This window comes from Paroedura picta, chromosome 3, assembly GCF_049243985.1.
Source record: "Paroedura picta isolate Pp20150507F chromosome 3, Ppicta_v3.0, whole genome shotgun sequence".
NCBI classification, from domain to species: domain Eukaryota; kingdom Metazoa; phylum Chordata; class Lepidosauria; order Squamata; family Gekkonidae; genus Paroedura; species Paroedura picta.
Window position 1 is genome coordinate 147,808,662 of NC_135371.1, and position 18,155 is coordinate 147,826,816.

An 18,155-nucleotide genomic window follows, 5' to 3' on the forward strand; every position below is an offset into this window, starting at 1 on the left:
TGTTCAGGGCCCTGATCTCTTCCCGGAGTTCATTCCACCAGGTGGGGGCCAGGATAGAAAAAGCTCTGGCCTTTGTTGAGGACCGATGTGTTTCTTTGGGGCCAGGGATCACCAGCCAGTTGGCGGTGGTGGAGCATAATGCTCTTTTGGGGGTATAGGTGAAGAGACGGTCTCTTAGGTACACTGGCCCAAACCGCGTATGGCCTTGAAGGTAAGAACCGAAATCTTAAGTCTGATCCAGAATTCAATTGGGAGCCAGTTGAGTTGTTGAAATATAGGCCGGATGTGAGATCTCCACTGTGTATTGGTGAGAATCCTGGCCGCTGTGTTCTGTACCAATTGCAGTTTTTGGGTCAAGGATAAGGGTAGGCCTGCATAGAGTGAGTTGCAGAAGTCCAGTCTAGAAGTGATTGTCGCATGGATCACTGTGGCTAGGTGTTCTGGTGACAAGTAGGGCACTAGTAGCTTGCCGTAGATGGTAGAAGGCCTGCCGCGCTTCTATTGTGGCCTCCATGGAGAGGGAGGTATCGAGGATCACCCCCAGGTTTCTGGCAGAGTGGGCTACTGCTAGACACACTCTGTCCAGGTCGGGTAGGTGCGCTTCCTCACTTTGTCCCTTCTTACCCAGCCACAGGACCTCCATCTTTGAAGGCTTGCACTTCAGACAACTCTGCTTGACCCATTTTGTCATGGCTCCCAGCCATTTGGCTAAGGTTTCTGGGGGGGAATCTGAGCAGTCATCCATCAGGAGGAAGAGCTGGGTGTCATCTGCATATTGGTGGCCACGCATCCCAAACCTCCATACCAGCGGTGGCACTGCTGGCAATGGCTGGCCTCCCTTTCGGTGCCTGAGGAAGAAGCTGGCCGCACCCTGGAGACGCTGCTGCCATGCCAAGAAAGCTGGCCAGTACCCTCCCAGTCAGACCATGCCCAGCCGCTTTGGAGACAGGCCGGCTGCAGGGCCCTATTGCAGGAGTCCCACTGTGCCACAGCCACATCCATTCCAGCTACATTGACAGCATGACGACACATCATCTGCTTTGCCACACATAGGTATGGACTCCCCCCTCGAATAAACCTTGGACAGTGCAGGGGCAGCCCTACAGCCAGCTGCCTTCACTCTTTTCATACATCCATATTTCTAGACCATTTTCTTCACAAGCTGCATCACCAGGAAAGGATCCGTAATAGGAAATCAGAATTCCTACATGTGGATCTATTGGATTATCATCCAAGGAGGAATTATAACCTTAGCCTTGCTATAGCAATGTTGGAAGAAAGCCCACAAATCCCCCAGATCACAAGGAATCCTGACCACTCTTTAGCACTCAAAATACAACCCCACACACACACATACACCCTAGGGCAGGGGTAGTCAAACTGCAGCCCTCCAGATGTCCGTGGACTACAATTCCCTTGAGCCCCTGCCAGCATGGGAATTTGCCAGCAGGGGCTCACAGGAATTGTAGTCCATGGACACCTGGAGAGCCGCAGTTTGACCACCCCTGCCCTAGGCGAAGACAGCACCTTGTTTGGCTCCACTCCTTAACAACGTGCGCCGGGACAAATGCGATCAATAAAGATTACTGAACTAGAAACTGGGAGATCTGCTTGAAAGCTCATCCTTGCCACACTGAAGCTCACTGGCGAAGGCGCGGGGGGGGGGGGGGCTACTCACTGTCGGCCTAACCCAACGGCTGTTGCTTTAAACAGGAGCATCATGTCGGCCACCCGGAGCTGCATGGAGAAAGATCGGGATAAAACGAAATAAATATTTAATCCACCTCGGAGGCTGTGAGCTGGACTTGCCACGGTATCGCGATGCCACAGCCTCTCCCCACCGCCTTCCCCTCAGACGCTCCCCACACTCCTTCCGTCCCTTGCATGCCCCGCAGCCGGGTCGCTTTCTCCTCCTGTTTAAACCCCCAGCCACGCTCCTCGCCGCCGCCACTCCTGCGAGTCAAGAGAGCGAGGCGAACCCCCGCCCCCCTTCCCAGCCCAGGAGGTGTCCGCCCGCCCCAGCGGCATCTCCGGGCAAGGGCTTCCCCAGAAACTTCCTCACTTCACGCCAGACATCGCGCTTCGACGGCCCTCCCCGGAGGGGGGGGGGGAGATTTCGCTCCCCTTTGCGGACGGGATGAAACTTTACCTCATCTCCCCCCCTCCCCTCAAGAGAAGGAACCGCTCCCCCCATCCCCTGCAAGGCTCCCCCCACCCCTCCTCGCACGCGCATCAACGGAAAACAGGGCCACGTCACGCACCCAAACAGGACTCCCCTCAGGAAGGCGAGTTAGGTTCCCCCCCTCTTCCTCCCTCCCTCCCTCCTCGCAACCGCCTCCTCAGCCTCGCCTGCCCCCCTCCCTCCTCACCTGCCCGCGGGGTCGGCCCGCCACTCACCTGGCCTGCGCAGGTCGGCGCGGGCGGCGTCGCATGACCGGAGGGCGAAAGGGAGGCACCGGCCCGGACTCCGGGAGGGGGAGGGGGAGGGGGAGCGGAGCCGCGCCAAGCCAGGCCAGGCCAGGCCGCCGTCGTTTCAGCCCAGGAAGCCAGCCAGCCAACGAACGAACGAGGCAGCCAGCCAGGGCCCAACGCGCGACGCCGCCGGGTCCTAAGGCCCGCCGCTCGTGCGGCCACGGGAGGCTCGGCTGCAGCGCCGCCTCTTGAGGAGACGACGTCGGAGGGAAAGGCGGCGGGGGAGCCTCCGTCCCGGCGCTTCCTCCCCACCCGCCCCCGGCACAAAAAGCCCACTGGCCCGAGAGCTCGGAGGGAACGGAAGCGACGGGGCCGGCCGGGGGCTTCCACCGCGCACGTGCGCTGTGGCCGGAGTCCGGCGAGGGAGTCGCATTCGCGCGAAACTCCCCTTCACCTCCGAGGGAGGGGGGTTGTTTCGTGGTTTCATCTACAAAACAAAAGACTTGTGACGCGTTAAGGCCACCCAAAGTAACGCAGTGCATGGCGCGTGTTTTTCGAGTTCTCCAGAATGCTTTGTCAGGCTGGATGTTGAAATGCTGGCACCAACACCATTCTAGAAAGACGTCCTGGCAGAGAACTTTTATAGCCTTCAAACAGAATGCGCGTGGTAGCCAGGTTGCTGGACTTACACCACAGGTTGAATCCTTACTCAGCCATAAGCCTCACTAGGAGCTGTATTGCACACTGTGTGTTTGCTCAGTTTGTACCCTGCCTGTCTCCAGAAGAGGAACTCAAGAAGGCTCCATTGAATCTGCTCAGCAGCCCTGTGAGGTTGGGTAGGCTGAGAGTGTGTGATTAGCCCAAGGTCACTCAGTAAGCTTCCAAGGCAGATCGAGGATTCAAACCTGGATCTCCCAGATCTTGGTCCGACATGAAGCACAACATGACTCTGGCTAATTCTCTGGATTCTGGTTCAAAAAAGCAGGGATTATCTGCTTCCTCCCGCCCACCTTTCCACACTTAAAGCAACCCATGACGGGACACATTCCATCAGGGAAATGGCACAGAAAGGACTCATCACCCGCTTACCTACAGCTGCCAGCTCCAGGCTATACTCACTTCCTTTAGTCTCAAATCTTAGGCCAGAAACTCCAGTGTCATGTGCACTTTGACTCGTGAGTGTCTTTGGACCAGTGATACCAGCCCTTGCCAGGTTGTTAGGAGCATAATAGGAATGAAGAAAGCTCTTGTGACTCCCCACAATTCCTTGTAAGGGATTGAAATGTAAAAAACAATGTTTTAAGTGCGGTCATTTCTCACATTAAAGGTCAAAAGTGATGAACGTGTGTGTGATGAATTAACTCTCTCTATTTCTGTCACTGCTTGACATATTCCAAAGTCCAAGCTATATAGATGTAGAAAGGCATGTGCTTGGGGACACTGGTAGGGGTATGGAAAGAGCAGGTGTATAGGAGAGGCATTATTGCATTACTGCTGACAGTTGCTAAAGCAACAGAAGATGAAGATGTAGAGTGGTGCACTATACCAGGGGTAGTCAACCTGTGGTCCTCCAGATGTTCATGGACTACAATTCCCATGAGTCCCTGCCAGCAAATGCTGGCAGGGGCTCATGGGAACTGTAATTCATGGACATCTGGAGGACCACAGGTTGACTACCCCTGCACTATACGACAATGGAAGACTGTACACCTGAGAGATGTTATGGTTGCCAGAAGTGGGATTTGCAGAGGTGTGGCCAAGTAGCAAGGAGACTGAGTGCCTAGTTATCAAGGATTATTAACTAGGATGGGTGGCCACAGAAATAACCTAGAATAGGTGAGAGGGGCAACAAGCTGGAGTAATGTTCCCTGCCACTACAGAGCAATAAGGAGGAATGACGAGGAAAAGGATTGGTTTCTAGTGAATAAGGGAAAGGCAATGACTTTTAAAGGTTTTTCAAGTCCACATATGATGTCATCACTCTGAAAACCAGAGGAGGGCTCTAATCGAAGACTAGAGGGGAAGTTGGTGAGCCGGCCAGGGAGATGCAACCGCCAGGATGCATAGTTCTGAGCAGTTAGTGTGGAAGAACAGAAAGTCTTAAAGAATTGCCAAAGGATCTGTAAGGTGAGACTTTACCAGACGTGCATGGAAAGGGTATGTGTGTGTGTTCCCTGATGGAGGGAAGTAGCACCACAGCACAAAGCTGTTGCTAGAACAATCAGGTTGCCAGGGAAATAGTCTCTGGGGCGAACTACCATAGGTTTAAAAAAATTGCATGAGATGATGGGAAAAATCAGGCCTCTATTGCTAGTATGTATTTTTAGGATTGAACTTATAATGTGGTGTCTTTCCCTACTACTAAATTCCTGAAGGAAGAAACTGCCCCAATGGTATAGCATCTGCTGTGTGTACAGAAGGTTCCAGGTTCAATTTCCAACATCTCCATTTAAAAGGACCAGGTTCAAAGTGATATGAAAGACCTTTGCTAGAGACCAGAGAACCACCTGGAGGCAGAGTAGGCAATACTGACCTACATAAACCAAAGGCTTGATTCAGAAGGAGAAAAAATGTCTCTGAAATGAATTTTAGGACTATATGAAGCTGCTTTGAAAACTCTTGCGAGTCCCTTGGACTGCATGGTGAACAAACCAGTCAGTCCTAGAGGAGATCAGCCCTGATTGCTCCTTAGAAGGCCAGATCCTGAAGATGAAACTCAAATACTTTGGCCACCTCATGAGAAGGAAGGACTCCCTGGAGAAGAGCCTAATGTTGGGAGCAATTGAGGGCAAAAGAAGAAGGGGACAACAGAGAATGAGGTGGCTGGATGGAGTCACTGAAGCAGTTGGTACCAATTTAAATGGACTCCAGGGAATGGTAGAGGACAAGAAGGCCTGGAGGATCATTGTCCATGGGGCCGCGATGGGTTGGACATGACTTCGCACCTAACAAATACAACAATGAAGCTGCTTTATACTAAGTCACATCACTGGTCTATGTAGAATAGTACTGTCAACTCTGACTGGTAGCATCTCTCCATGTCTCGGGCAGAGATCCTTTCCCAACCTGCTTACCCAAAATCTTCCCTGTTGAGATTCTAAGGATCAGACCTGGGGTTTTCTGCATACAAAGATCAGTCTTTCACCTTTTATTCCACCTCTCAAATTTCTTTCAGGACCAAAATCATTGCTTTCATTCCTCTTGTTCTTCAGCTATCTGGATCTCTAGCTTTATGATATGTTTTAAAACACAAATGAAAAAGCTGATCTCCCTCAACCGAGTTCCAAGTGACTGGAAACAGGAGAGCTGCATTCCCAGTTTTGTAGATGGTGGCTTCAATTTTGTAGCACTCTGATCTATGTAACCCCTGGATCAACACAATTCATAGGCTAGGTGGGAGGGTACAAATCTTTCAGAGATGGGATACTCAGAATAGGTTCTGGCAAGCCTTCATGGATAAAGACTTGAATGTTGGGCCTAAAGACTCTTTAGTATAGATCCTGCTGGCAACCCCAGCTTTTACAGTTGCTTGTGGAATCAGGAGACTAGAGCTTCTACTACCTGTCAGACCCTCCTTTCTTGAGCTACAGAGGCCCAACTGGTGCCCACAAAATACAATAACTTAACCTAGCAACATCAACCACAACATCTCAGGCACATTCACTTGCTCATCTTACAACATTGCATATGCCATTAAATGCCAACAATGCCCTTTGGTTCTCTACATAGAGCAAACAGGTCAAACCCTATACCCAAGGACACCAATCTGACATCAAGAATGACAAGACTGAGAAACTTGTAGAACAGTTCAACCTCTATAACAGGGTTTCCCAACCACAGTACCATAGTATAATGGTACCACAGCATGGGATCTTTCAAAATGGTGGCTAGGGGAAGCCATCCCACCCTGTACCTGCTGTTTCTGGCTCTGAAAAAAGAGGAAATAAAATTTTGTGTTTAAAAAAAATTCTACCCTCATTTGGGCAGGTTGAGTGGGTGGGAAGGGGAGAGGCTCCAGCCATTTAAACCATTACTATACCAGGCTCCTCTCACTCCTGGGAGGGTGAGGGTGACAGGAAAACATGGCCAGCTGACATAACTTTCTGGTACCGCAAAGCCTGAAAAATATTTCAGTGGTACCTCCATGTTCAAAAGGCTAAAAAAAGTGTTCTGGGATTTTCAATGGTAGCTGTTTTATTGAAGACTAGAAAGGAAACTGATGACTTGCAAGTTATTACAACACACTCAGAACAATGGAATCCCCAGGACTTAACAGGTATATTGGTTTCTTATCTCACTACAGAAACTAATATAATTCCACATTTATATATATATATTCTCACCAGTCTTGCATTCTTTTATTTAATTTCTTATTTAGAATAGTATATTGTAATGTAATGTCGAATGTAATGCAATTTGTAATGGTAGACTGGAATGTATTTCTCTGGTCTGAGGACAGAGTTGATAACTGTACACAACCAATCGCCACACTTTGAAGAATATGCTGTAAAGATGCTCTATGCTTGAGAAAAGACAAATGGAGCAGGGTTTCAGTTAATTACTCTCAACATTCCACAATTAAGGAAACATCTCACCATTAATTTTCCATTTTCATATATTTAGTTCCTTCACTATGTCCCCCCATGAAAACCAAACAATAGCAACCTTAAAAACTAGCTTTGGTATTCCTGTTTGGTCCTTGAATCGAACAGATTCATTATATTGTATGTCAATTTACTGCTCACTCTCTACCTATATGTATGGAATGGTAATTTCCATTTCATTGTATCTGAAAAAAGTGTGCAGGCACATGAAAGTTTATACCTTGAATAAGACTCTATTTGTTTTTAAAGTGCCACTGGACTCAAACTTTCTTCTGCTGCTTCAGACCCACCTAAATCTGTTCAGGAAACAGGCATATATTTAAGGAATGGGAATTTTTAATAGTATTTGAGTGTGGTTTTGGTATCTCCATATACTGATATTTACTGGGGGAGGGGTTGCCATTTTATTCACTGTTTTCAGGTAGCTATGTTTATTGGGGGGGTGACACTTCACTGATGAAGAGCCACTTATTTGAAATGCACTGGGAATGTTGTTTCCTGCATTTGTTAAATGGGGGGGGGGGTGTCTCTGCTAAGCTATGTGCTTTTTCAGGGCTCAAGCATGAGAGCGAAAAGGAGAGAAGTGCACCAGCATTCAGAGGCAGAGCCAGTAGAGACGTGATATTTGGACCCCTGCCATTACCTAAAAGGACCCACATGTGCAGTGTGCATAAAGCTGAAAGAAAACTTCAATGACACAACACAGTCTAATCAGAAATGGACACACAGGAGCTGAGGCAGGATCCTTTCTTTTGTGTGGAAATTACCCCAGCCCCAGCCCTGCACCTCTACCCAGAGGTTGGGGGCACTTCAGGCTACAAGCCCATTACTGTGATATGATCTATATTTTATGCTTTTTTCCAGAAATAAAACAAATTGTTTTTCCCTTCCATGCCACATAAGGTTGGATGCATGGGATGGGCTCTTGATGTGCGATGTTGCAAGTCTGTACCATAACTGGAGAAACAATGTTTTTTACCCCTTTTGACCCCTGGTAGTTCCAGAGGGGTATCTGGGTTAGTCTGTTGCAGCAAACATGAAGAGAAGCCCAGTGGCATGTTATTAAAGACTAACCACACTTATTCCAACATCAATTACACTGACTCGTGATAATATATGCTGGATTAAATTTGTTTAGTCTTCATCTGAGTGGGAAACCCCATCCGTTTCAAGTCCTTGTGGCTTTCTGTTTATATAATCATAAAATCAGCATGCAATTCCAGTTGCTGAGACCTTGGTGGGAAAAGAGGGAACTTCTGACCATTTTAGGAATGCATCATGCCTTAGTTGCATCTGAATACTTCCTTTCCATATCCTGGGCTACAGACAATGTAGTTGAAGCAGTAAAAAAAACAGCCCCCCATCTTCCAGGCTGAAGCCACAAATTATTCGCAGCTAATCCCAGTTACCCAGCACCTCCAAATCAGACTCCTTTGCTGGGTGATTTGAGATGTACCAGACAGAGCCATTAGGCAAAAGCAGAAAGTACTCAGTTCCCTTGGACCCAATGCTTTTGCCTAATGAGTGGAGGAAGAGAGATTTGCCGGTCTGGTCTGCTGGAGGCAAAAGTAGGTTATAGAAAGAGTTGCAGAAATCTTCTTGCCTGTTCTAGCACAGGGGTGGGGGATGGAATAGATTGGAGAGGTTCGCTGGCTGGCAGAGGGCAAGACAGAAGGAAACCTAAGGCAAAACAGATGTAGGAAAGCCCCAGCACTCCCGCCATCCCACAGTTCTAAGCCTACCCATGCTGTAAACCATCAAGCTAAGAAGGTAATGGGGGAGTGACATCAGCACAGAACTTGATTTCCGAAATGAACGGGCTTGCAGCAAAGCTTGAATATTTGAAAGATTAATGATGAACATCCATCTCAACAATGTATTTGGAGCTATACAAGAACGGAATGGCATGTTTGTACTGAATGCAAGAGATCTACTTGCAGGTTGCTAATTCCAGAATGGCAAGAGAAAGTGAATTAATAAGAATCAGAACTGAGAAGCCACTCTTTTCCAACATGCCTATTTGTAACGTGGGCATAGATAGTAATACTGACCACAGGGTTGTTGTAAGAACAAGGTATGCAGAATCCAGTACAATATAAAATATGCTAGGCCTGGGTTCAAATCCTGGAATTCAGCCAAGAAACTTGGGCAAACTGTCTCTCAGACATACCTCACAGGGTTGTTGTGAGGATAAAATAGATGCAAAACGGCCTGGTTTACTTGGATGAGGAACAAATTGTAATGGTGGCAAATTTAAACAAAAACACCACCACATATGAGATTTTGGATTGCAAAGAAGACAGAATTTTATTTCCTTGCTCTTCATTTTTTTTCCAGTTTCCCCATCAGCTCTGCATCCGGGAATCCCAAATTCCTCTTCAAATGCAAATCTCTTCAAAGTATCCCACAGCCCCTACACAAAGAATTTACAAAGACGTTTCCGTCACTGACACTGAAATGCTGGGCTGCAGCCTGGAGTTAGAGCTGGGGCAGGTTGCCCTGCCTCTTCCTGCTCCCGCATGGGGGAGTCTTTTGGCTGTCACACCATGTCCATCCCAGATTTGTGCCCCCACACAGGAGCCAGGGCAGCAAACTTTCACCACATTGCAAGGTGGTATGGGCCTTTTTATTTTTAAGAACATGGTATTGCAGTCCAGCGCAATACCTGGACTGCATTTCTTAAAAATGAAAAAAAATGGCCTCGACAACTCCATGGTGCTGCACAGCACTGTGGAGCTGACTGGGGCATTTTTTGTCTCTTCTGAGATGCTGTGGTCGGGGGAGGAACTGGGCCTGAACCACCCAACTCTACCCCTGCCACGTGGGCCTGACCCCTGCCACTAGGCCCCATGGCTGCCCAGGGTAAAAAAATGGAACACATATATCTATGTTCACTTACCACAGGGCAACGGAGGGCCTGAGACTGGTCACACCTGGGACAGCTCCAACTCAGCACCAACGTCAAGCAGAACTGGGAATTTTCCCTGCCATTGGACAACCAGTAAGGCAGGGCTAATTCCCAGTATGGGGACTGTAACACTGTGTTATTTTCCTCTGATAAAAGGCAAAAAGATGAACAAGTGGGTTCAATGTTCTTTGTACACTGAAAAACAAGGAGGGCCCAACACCACAAGTAGTCAGGAACCACAGGGATTCCAGGCAGCATCTATATTGGCCATTGTGCTAGAATCCATAATACGAGCCAACAGTGTATCATACAGCGCCAATGTAAACTGGACTATTTAAAAGCAATGGTACTGACACAATCCATGGCTGGCTCAATCTGCACAACTCAAACCCAGATGTGGCACCATAAGAGGAGTGAGATAACACCTTGAACTAGCCCAAATCATTGACAAACTGTGATTTTACTTCTATTGGGAATATTTATTGCACTGGGCAAACTAGTTTTGGAAAAATTGGAATGTTGTATATATATTTATTATGAATGCATGCTCATTGCAGAAGTCCAAGCACATGGCTAGAATTCATACAATGCGCAGCAGCCTTATAGAAACAAAGCAGGCTTGGGTGTGGTCAATATCTCAGTGGGAAACAGGGAACCTCTATATGCCACTTCGAGTTCCATGGGAGAAGAAAGGCAGGATATCATCAATCTATCTGATACTTAATGTGGTCCCATCTGTGGATACTTAAATCTGGAGACTTGTGCCATGAAAACACAAGACAAATCATTCTACAAGCCTAAGAAAAGCTCCAGGTTTGCAGAAAAAAACGGAAATTGTAAAAAAAAAAAAAAAGGATGTGGAGTTGTAGGCACTGGGAATCAAAACAGAAAAGGGCTTTCTCTCCTGGGTATGCAGAAATCTTTAGCAGCCCTGCAGATTAACCTGCTCCCAGACAACCATGCCTCACGGATCCCTTTGCTCAACAGCTACAGCCCTACCAAGAGTGTCAAAAGGTGCAATAAACAAAACCACAGCGAAGAGTCAAGACTGGGTGGGGAGAGCAGCAGCATTTCCCCAGCAACTGGACAAGATGCAACAAGTTTCCTTAGGCAGATGAATGAGAAGAGAAGCCAGTCTTTTTAAATGGCCTACTGTGTCCTTTTTTGACCTCATAAGGGCAGCAGGTAGCCAGATGAACAGGAAATCACTCAGGGTCAGGGCAGTTTGAAGCAGTGGCCTGGATTCAATTTTGATATTGTCCTCTACCCGGGTCCTCTGAGTGAAGCCCCCTTCATCTTAAAAACCGAACAGAGTGGTCTCTGGTTTAAATTTCAGTTCAGGAAAAGGCCTGCTGGATCAGACACGTGTTCCACCTAGAGTAGCATCCCGTTTCACAGTAGCCCCGGTGAGTAAACAAACAAGGCACAGAGGCCAAGGCTCTCACCTGAGGTGGTCTTCACACATGAGCATGCAGGACCTTCTTCCATTCTTTCCCTTACAGTAGCGATCCCCAACCTGTGGGCCCGGACCACATGTGGTCTGTCGACTAATTGGAAGTGGGCCGTGAAGGACAACTCTTCCCCCCGGGCCTTTACTTCACCCCCCCCCCGGCCCTTTACAACACACTTCGGGTGTCATTGTCTCCCATCACTCTCAGATGGGACTATCTTGTTGCAGAGAAACAAGCTCAGGGTTCCCATTGATTTGTCATTGTCATGAGTTAAAATTTCCATGAAAATAAAATGTTCCTTATGTTCATTGTTGTGGCGTGTCTGTATCTTATTTTGAAGGGATGTTTAAACATTACCATAGCGACCAGCGTCAGAGAGCATTAGGGCAGTGGCTGAGAGTAGAGGAGTAAACTACCCCCCCCCCCCGGCCTCAGTAAAATTGTCAAGCGTTGAATGGTCCCTGGTGATAAAAAGGTTGGGGACCACTGCCTTACAGGACTGATATAAGGAATGCAGAGATCTTTTTATTTTATCAAAATGGTCTTAGTGTTGCTTTAAAGCAGGGGTAGTCAAACTGCGACCCTCCAGATGTCCACGGACTTCAATTCCCATGAGCCCCTGCCAGCAAACACTGGCAGGGGCTCATGGGAATTGTAGTCCATGGACACCTGGAGGGCCGCAGTTTGACTACCCTTGCTTTAAACTATATTAACATGCACTGCAGTACATTTTTTTGCAGAATGGTGGGACACAAATTTTTGACAAAACATAAAAGCAGATGTTTGTACTATGAACACAAGTGCTACACGGTCTAATGGGGACCAAAGATGGCTTACATAATTACCCTCTCCTCCATTTTATCCTCACCTGGTGAGGTACCTAAGGCTTTGAGCGTGTGACTGACCCAGGAGAACCTAGCAAGTTCCATGGCAAATCCTTCGAACCTGGTTCTCCCACATCCTAGTCTGACACTCTGCACCGTAGTGGCTCTCTCTCCTCCTATTGCCTCTTTGTGAGCCAGTTTGGTGTAGCGGTTAGGAGTGCAGACTTCTAATCTGGCACGCCAGGTTCGATTCTGCGCTCCCCCACATGCAACCAGCTGGGTGACCTTGGGCTCACCACGGCACTGATAAAACTGTTCTGACCGAGCAGTGATATCAGGGCTCTCTCAGCCTCACCCACCCCACAGGGTGTCTGTTGTGGGGAGCCTCCTTCGGGTAGGGAAAAGTGGCATATAAGAACCAACTCTTCTTCTTCTTCTAAAAGGCAACCCAAAATTCAAGGATGACAAGGATCAGATTTTACCAAAGGAAAGCCCTTCTGGTTTAAACAAGAGTTTCTTGAGGCATCAAAAGGCAACCACATGCGCATCTCACAGAGGGGAAAGTACGGTCTACTTTGGGATTATCCAGTCACAGACAAATGTGGGGTCGAACGGAGGCTGAGGTGAAGCCCAGTTGGATGACACTGAGATTACAGGAATGGGATCAAGGCGCTCTCTCTCTCTCTATCTCTCTCTCTCGCTCACACACACACACACACAGAGGAAAGCAAGCGCTTTGAAGGTGTAATCCCGGAGCTTTTTGCTGCCCCAGCAGCTCCCCGTTGTCGTGATCCGCTGTTTTCCTGCCAGCCGGGGCGCTTTCTTTGCCAGCGGCCCACGCCGCAGTCAGCTGCAGACCAACCCAACGTCCTTCTCGCAGGGACACACGGCAAGCGCTGCCATTCCTTTCCCGGCTCCCTCGCAGGCTCCAGAGATACTGGCGGGTCGAGGAGGGGAGGGGAAAGGAAGGTTGCGTGGAGGGCGACGCCTGGCTTCACCGAGAACAGACGAGGCTGGCACGACGGACTCTCGCCGCGCCTCGCAAAGCGGCCGGGGACGCAAAACAAAACGCCAAGGCGACCGGGAGGGGAGGGCGGGGGCTGGCTGGTGTGGGAGGTTGCTAAAAAAAACACAAAAGAGGCCGGGTGGACGGGTCCAGATTGGCTTGGAAACTCCTCTCCCCCCCCCCCCGGGTGTGTGTCGCACTCGCTCGCAGAATCCGGGGAAGACAGGCCCGCCGCCCGCCCGCCCGCCCACCCAGAGCGCAAACAAACAATCCCAGAGGCCATTACAGCCTGCGTGCGTCGCACGGCTCTGCTGCAAGGTGCTGGCGTGGCGAGGGAGCCGGCAGGGACAGATGGCGGGGCTTTTGTGAAGGCGCCCCTCCTTCCCCCCTCCCAGCTGCCGGAGCGAAGCTTCCCTCTCCACCCAGTGCGGCGGCGGTGGCCGTGCGCCCCCGCCCTCCCCGAGGCCTTGAGCCAGGGCGATCCTGCCCTCCGTCTGCCCGTGAGTCATCCGCAAGGACGGCGGAGCGCCGGAACAATCCGGAGGGGGGACAGGCCGGTTGCTTATTCCCAGCAGGGAGAAAGGTGACGCCATGCGCACGGCCATTTTTAAAGCTCACTTCGGATGGATCCATCCGGAATAACTCTCGAAGCGAGCGGCCGGGCGTATTGCGGCGCAGTCCTCACGCCGCCTTCCTCGGGCACAGAGCGCTCGCTGGAGTCGCTCTGCTGAGCATTGCGCCCTCAGTCCGTCGCAGCAAAAAAAAAAAAAAAAAATCAACAGGCGTCTAGAGGCGCTTTAAAGATTTGACTAAATCGCATATAAACTTTCACGGGTTAGAGAGATGAAGTCCACAAAAAACTTATACTCTAATAAAACGCTGCGATTTTTTAAGGGGCCACTAAACGCCATTTTATTGTATTCCTAAGGATCCGAATTAAAATCCTTGGAAAAGTCTTTAAAAGGCGGGAGGGGGTATCCCCCTTTTTAACCCTTTAGTCATCTTTTGTGAGAAAGAAGTCCATTTTGTTCCTTGAAGACTTTGCCACCATCTAGTATGGTGTCATGGTTAGGGTGGAGTCTCAGAGACCTGGGTTCAAATCCTCACTCTGCCTGAACCTGTTGACTTCAGCTCTGTTTAGGACTGCACTGTTAATATCTGGTCTGGAGCAGCACAACAAAAAACGAGTCCAGTGGCACCTTTAAGACCAACAAAGATTTATTCAAGGCATGAGCTTTCCTGTGCATGCACAAAATCTGATGTCTGAGGAAGTGTGCCAGCACACAAAAGCTCACCTCTTCAATAAATCTGTGTTGGTCTTAAAGGTGCCACTGGACTCTGATTTTTTGTCTGTTGAAATCTTGGAAAGGATTCAGGAAGGAGTAGTGTTTTTGCTTTTCCTCCCCTCCAAGTGAGGCACAAAAATCGTAGATGCCTAAGCCTCCCTCTTTGGTAAATAATGCATAGTTGTCAAGATCTTATCTCATAGAATGCATCTCTCTGGTTTTGTACCATCCCACTGGAAAATAAATCCAAGGTGAGAAGAACCCTGATCAGTCCATGTAAGTCAGCATCTCATTTCCAGCCACAGTCAGCGAGATGATTTTGGCAAGCCCCCAAACAGAGCATGAACTTAACAAACTCTTCCCTACTACTTGCACCCCAGCAATTGTTTTCTGAACATGGGGGTTTCATATAGCTACAGGGGCAAATAGGCATTGATAGATATTATCAATAAACATTTCTCATCCCCTGCCTACCAGAAAGCCATCTAAGCTACTGTGCCCATCACTTCACTCTGGGAAAGTGAATCCCACATTAATTATGCATTGGGTAAGTATTGCTTTTGGTCTGTTCTACTGCCCATCATTTTCAGGAGATGACACCAAATTCCAGGTTCCGGTTTAAGCACATCCCAATTGACCGTATCACAGAAAGTATTAATTTTTTAATGCAAAGGTTTAAGATACCTCATTTCTTTCCCATTTGTAAGCAGGCCTCTGTAATTGCTTCAGTTCTGCCACACCACAAAACAACCACAATGTTTTATACTGGTATAATAATTCTGCTTCATGATAATTTTGTTTCTATATATTTTTAGCATTATGGTTACAAAGGAACACTTTTAACTGCTGATGTATCTGAAGTTGGGTGGGATGGCTGCAAAAAGATGTCCTACACAGCTTCTTGCCCCTCCCCATGGCAAGCAAAAAGTTATGCAAAATATTAAAATGGCATCTGTCTACTAGCTTGCATGTTGCTATTTTCCTGTCTAATTTCTTATGGATAGTGTAAGTGGCATCAAAGGCCAGACATGGTGGGAAAGATGAGCTAAAAAAAACCCTGGATACATGAATATGCAAAATAGGACATGGATAACATTCAGGCTCTTCTGGGTTTAGATTCTGATTGTGCACGGGAGCACACACAGCTGTATTAAGATACCTCTCAGTACTGAAATACAGACAAGGTACCTCTCAACTACGACTCAAAGGGACTGGCGTGGGAACTATACTTAAAAATTCTATCCGTGAGCCTTGAGGAAATGGGAAATTCTAGAAAACTGCTGCTGCTCAGTAGCTCCTCTTGCTGATGAAGAGATGCCCAGGTGGGGGAGCACACAATCCAGTTATGCTCACAGGAAACTTGTGACCTTGGCAAACCTATGGCTCTGCTCTAGAATGATCGGCTCGACAATGTAAACCAGCAGCATCCAATGAATACCCATTATGACCAAAAGGCTGTGAATCTGCATCCCCAACCTACACAAATTCACCAAGGGAAGAAATATGTACAAGGTACCAAGAAGGAGCCCCAAACACATCTAAAAACAGGAGGCTATTTTACTACAGCTCTAAGAGATATCAAGATCAGGCCATGAGGCTTCTTTCCCCTCGACAGAAAGTGACAATTGCCTCAACAGCAAATGCCACTCTCATTTTGCACTGAGCGTGAAAGTCAAAGGGACCATTTTTCAGTTTATAAGTCATTTATTCCCTGGCAGATAGCACCCCCCCCATGTTCTGCCCAAATTTCCAGGCCCAGGAGGCTGATTCATCCACAGTATGGAGTACAGATGGGTTGTCCCAATTTACAAGGGGAAACTGAGGCAGCAAGCTGTTTCAACAGAGCTGAATATAGGCTCACAGCATTTCTTTTAACACTTTCCCATAACTGAGTTGAACCCGGGATTCATTTTACCAATCACATCCAAACCTCCCTTTCTTAAAAAACCAGATCCCTGTTCCAGCTCTGACGATTCCTATGCCTGAAACAATTCAATCCTATGTTCTTGATTCTGGGATGGATTTCTGCTGAACTGAACAAAAGGAACAGTGAAACATCAAAGGGATGCTCCCCATCCTCTTGGGGCAGAGATCTTTGAACAGAAATACCCAGATGTCTTTGCTGTAGTCACTAGATCACACCTTCTGTCTAGACCCGTAATTCTTAATGTTGTTGTTTGTCAAAGTCACAGTCGACTTATGGCAACCCTAGCAAGGGGCATTCAAGGTGAGAAGCAGAGGTGGTTTGACTTCCTCCAAAGCATCTTCCATGATGGTCTCCCATCCAAGTACTGACCCTACTTGGCTTCCAAGATCTGACAAGGCTGGACCATTCCACATATGTATGTAAATAAAACTGCCTTGTCTAGAGTGGCATCTTTATGTCCTAGTTCATGTTGTTGGAAGCATCAGAGGATAATATTGCACACTTGGTGGGTAGCAGTGAATTGATGGGTACAAAAATTTCTGATCCAAAAGGTAGAAACGGGATCCCCCAAAACCTGTGATTCCCTGATGCCTCTTTTCAAGGCTTTAACCCACTTCCATCTCCCTGAAACTTAAATTCCCCTTCTCTAAAGGGGAGGACGGAGGATCAACGGCATGGTATATCCCGATCTGATCAGTTCTGGGAAGGTCAGTATGTGGCTGGGAGACCTCCAAGGAAGACGCTGCAGAGGAAGGCAGTCCGCCCCTGCATCTCGCTTGCCTTGAAAGCCCCTTGCTGGAGTAGCCATAAACCTGCTGCGACTCGACGGCGCTTTACACACACGCAACGTGGGAGGAGACAGTGCCCACCCACGTTCACAGCAGCAAGATCGCCTCTCTCTTAAAGCATCGTGGAAGTTAGAAGCCGCCCAGAATATCTGGGGCTTTGGGACCCAGGAGACTCTCTACAGCAGCTGCTGCAAGAAGAGGAGGAGGAGGAGGGGGAAGAAGGGGGGGGGAACCACCCCTCCCGATGGTGAAGCAAGGAGTCCCAGGCTCCGCCTGGATCGGATATAATCAGCAGCTCGCAGGGATCCTCTGGGGCTCCCCCACCCGCGTGATCCATGCACCGCTCGCTACTCCTTACCTGGCCGGAGAGACTTCTGCAAAGGCTGGGTCGGGAGGAGAGCCGGGCTGGAAGGCGGCGGCGGGAAAGGCTGCGGGGTTGGGGGGGAATCCCGGCACGCAGGGTCGCTCTTCCGCTGTGTCTCTGGCTGGGAGCAGGTGGCTGCTGAAGCCCTCGCGCTGATGTCACTGGGCTCAGGCGGCGGCTGCGGCTGTCTCCTCCCCAGCCCCATGCAGGAGGCAGAGGCGAAGACGGCGCTATGAATTATTTAAAGGTGCAGGAGCCATTTGCAGGCAAAAGGAAGCCGTCGGGAAGCTTGCAAAGAAAAGGTGGGGGTGGATCCTTACCCCGCCCTCCCTCCCTCCCTCCCTGGAGTCCTCACGACACGGGGGGCCAGGGGCTCTCCATCCGGCCGGGGGCGGGGGGAGGCGCGCCGCAGCCAGGAACTTGTTTCCCACAGCCTCAGTCACGCGGTTGCTGCCTGCAGGCCTGGAGCATCCCGGATCGCCCGAGGCACGGGGAGGGCGCTGGGAAGCAGCAGCCGGGGCCCCGCAGATTGGGTCCCCTCCCCTCCCTCGCCCCCGGGAGCTCCGGGAACCCTCTCGACGCAGC

At 49.1% G+C, this 18,155-nt stretch overlaps 1 protein-coding gene across 5 annotated transcripts in view; it reads right to left on the reverse strand.

The window, feature by feature from the left end:
• Window positions 1–17,825, reverse strand: part of BAZ2A (bromodomain adjacent to zinc finger domain 2A) — a 68,283-nt gene extending 50,458 nt beyond the window's left edge. Inside the window, exons 1-2 of one of the 5 annotated variants that reach the window (XM_077328597.1) lie at window positions 2,398–2,846; window positions 1,679–1,737 (exon numbers count right to left, since the gene is read on the reverse strand). Coding sequence is in view for 2 of the 5 variants with exons in the window: in XM_077328596.1 (XP_077184711.1) it covers window positions 17,565–17,775 (211 nt within the window). In the remaining 3 variants the exon portion in view is untranslated. Of the gene's footprint in view, window positions 1–1,678; window positions 1,738–2,369; window positions 2,847–17,564 lie in introns of those variants that run through there. The other 4 variants (XM_077328598.1, XM_077328596.1, XM_077328595.1 and 1 more) reach the window with 4 other exon arrangements.
• Between the last annotated feature and the right edge of the window lie 330 nt (window positions 17,826–18,155).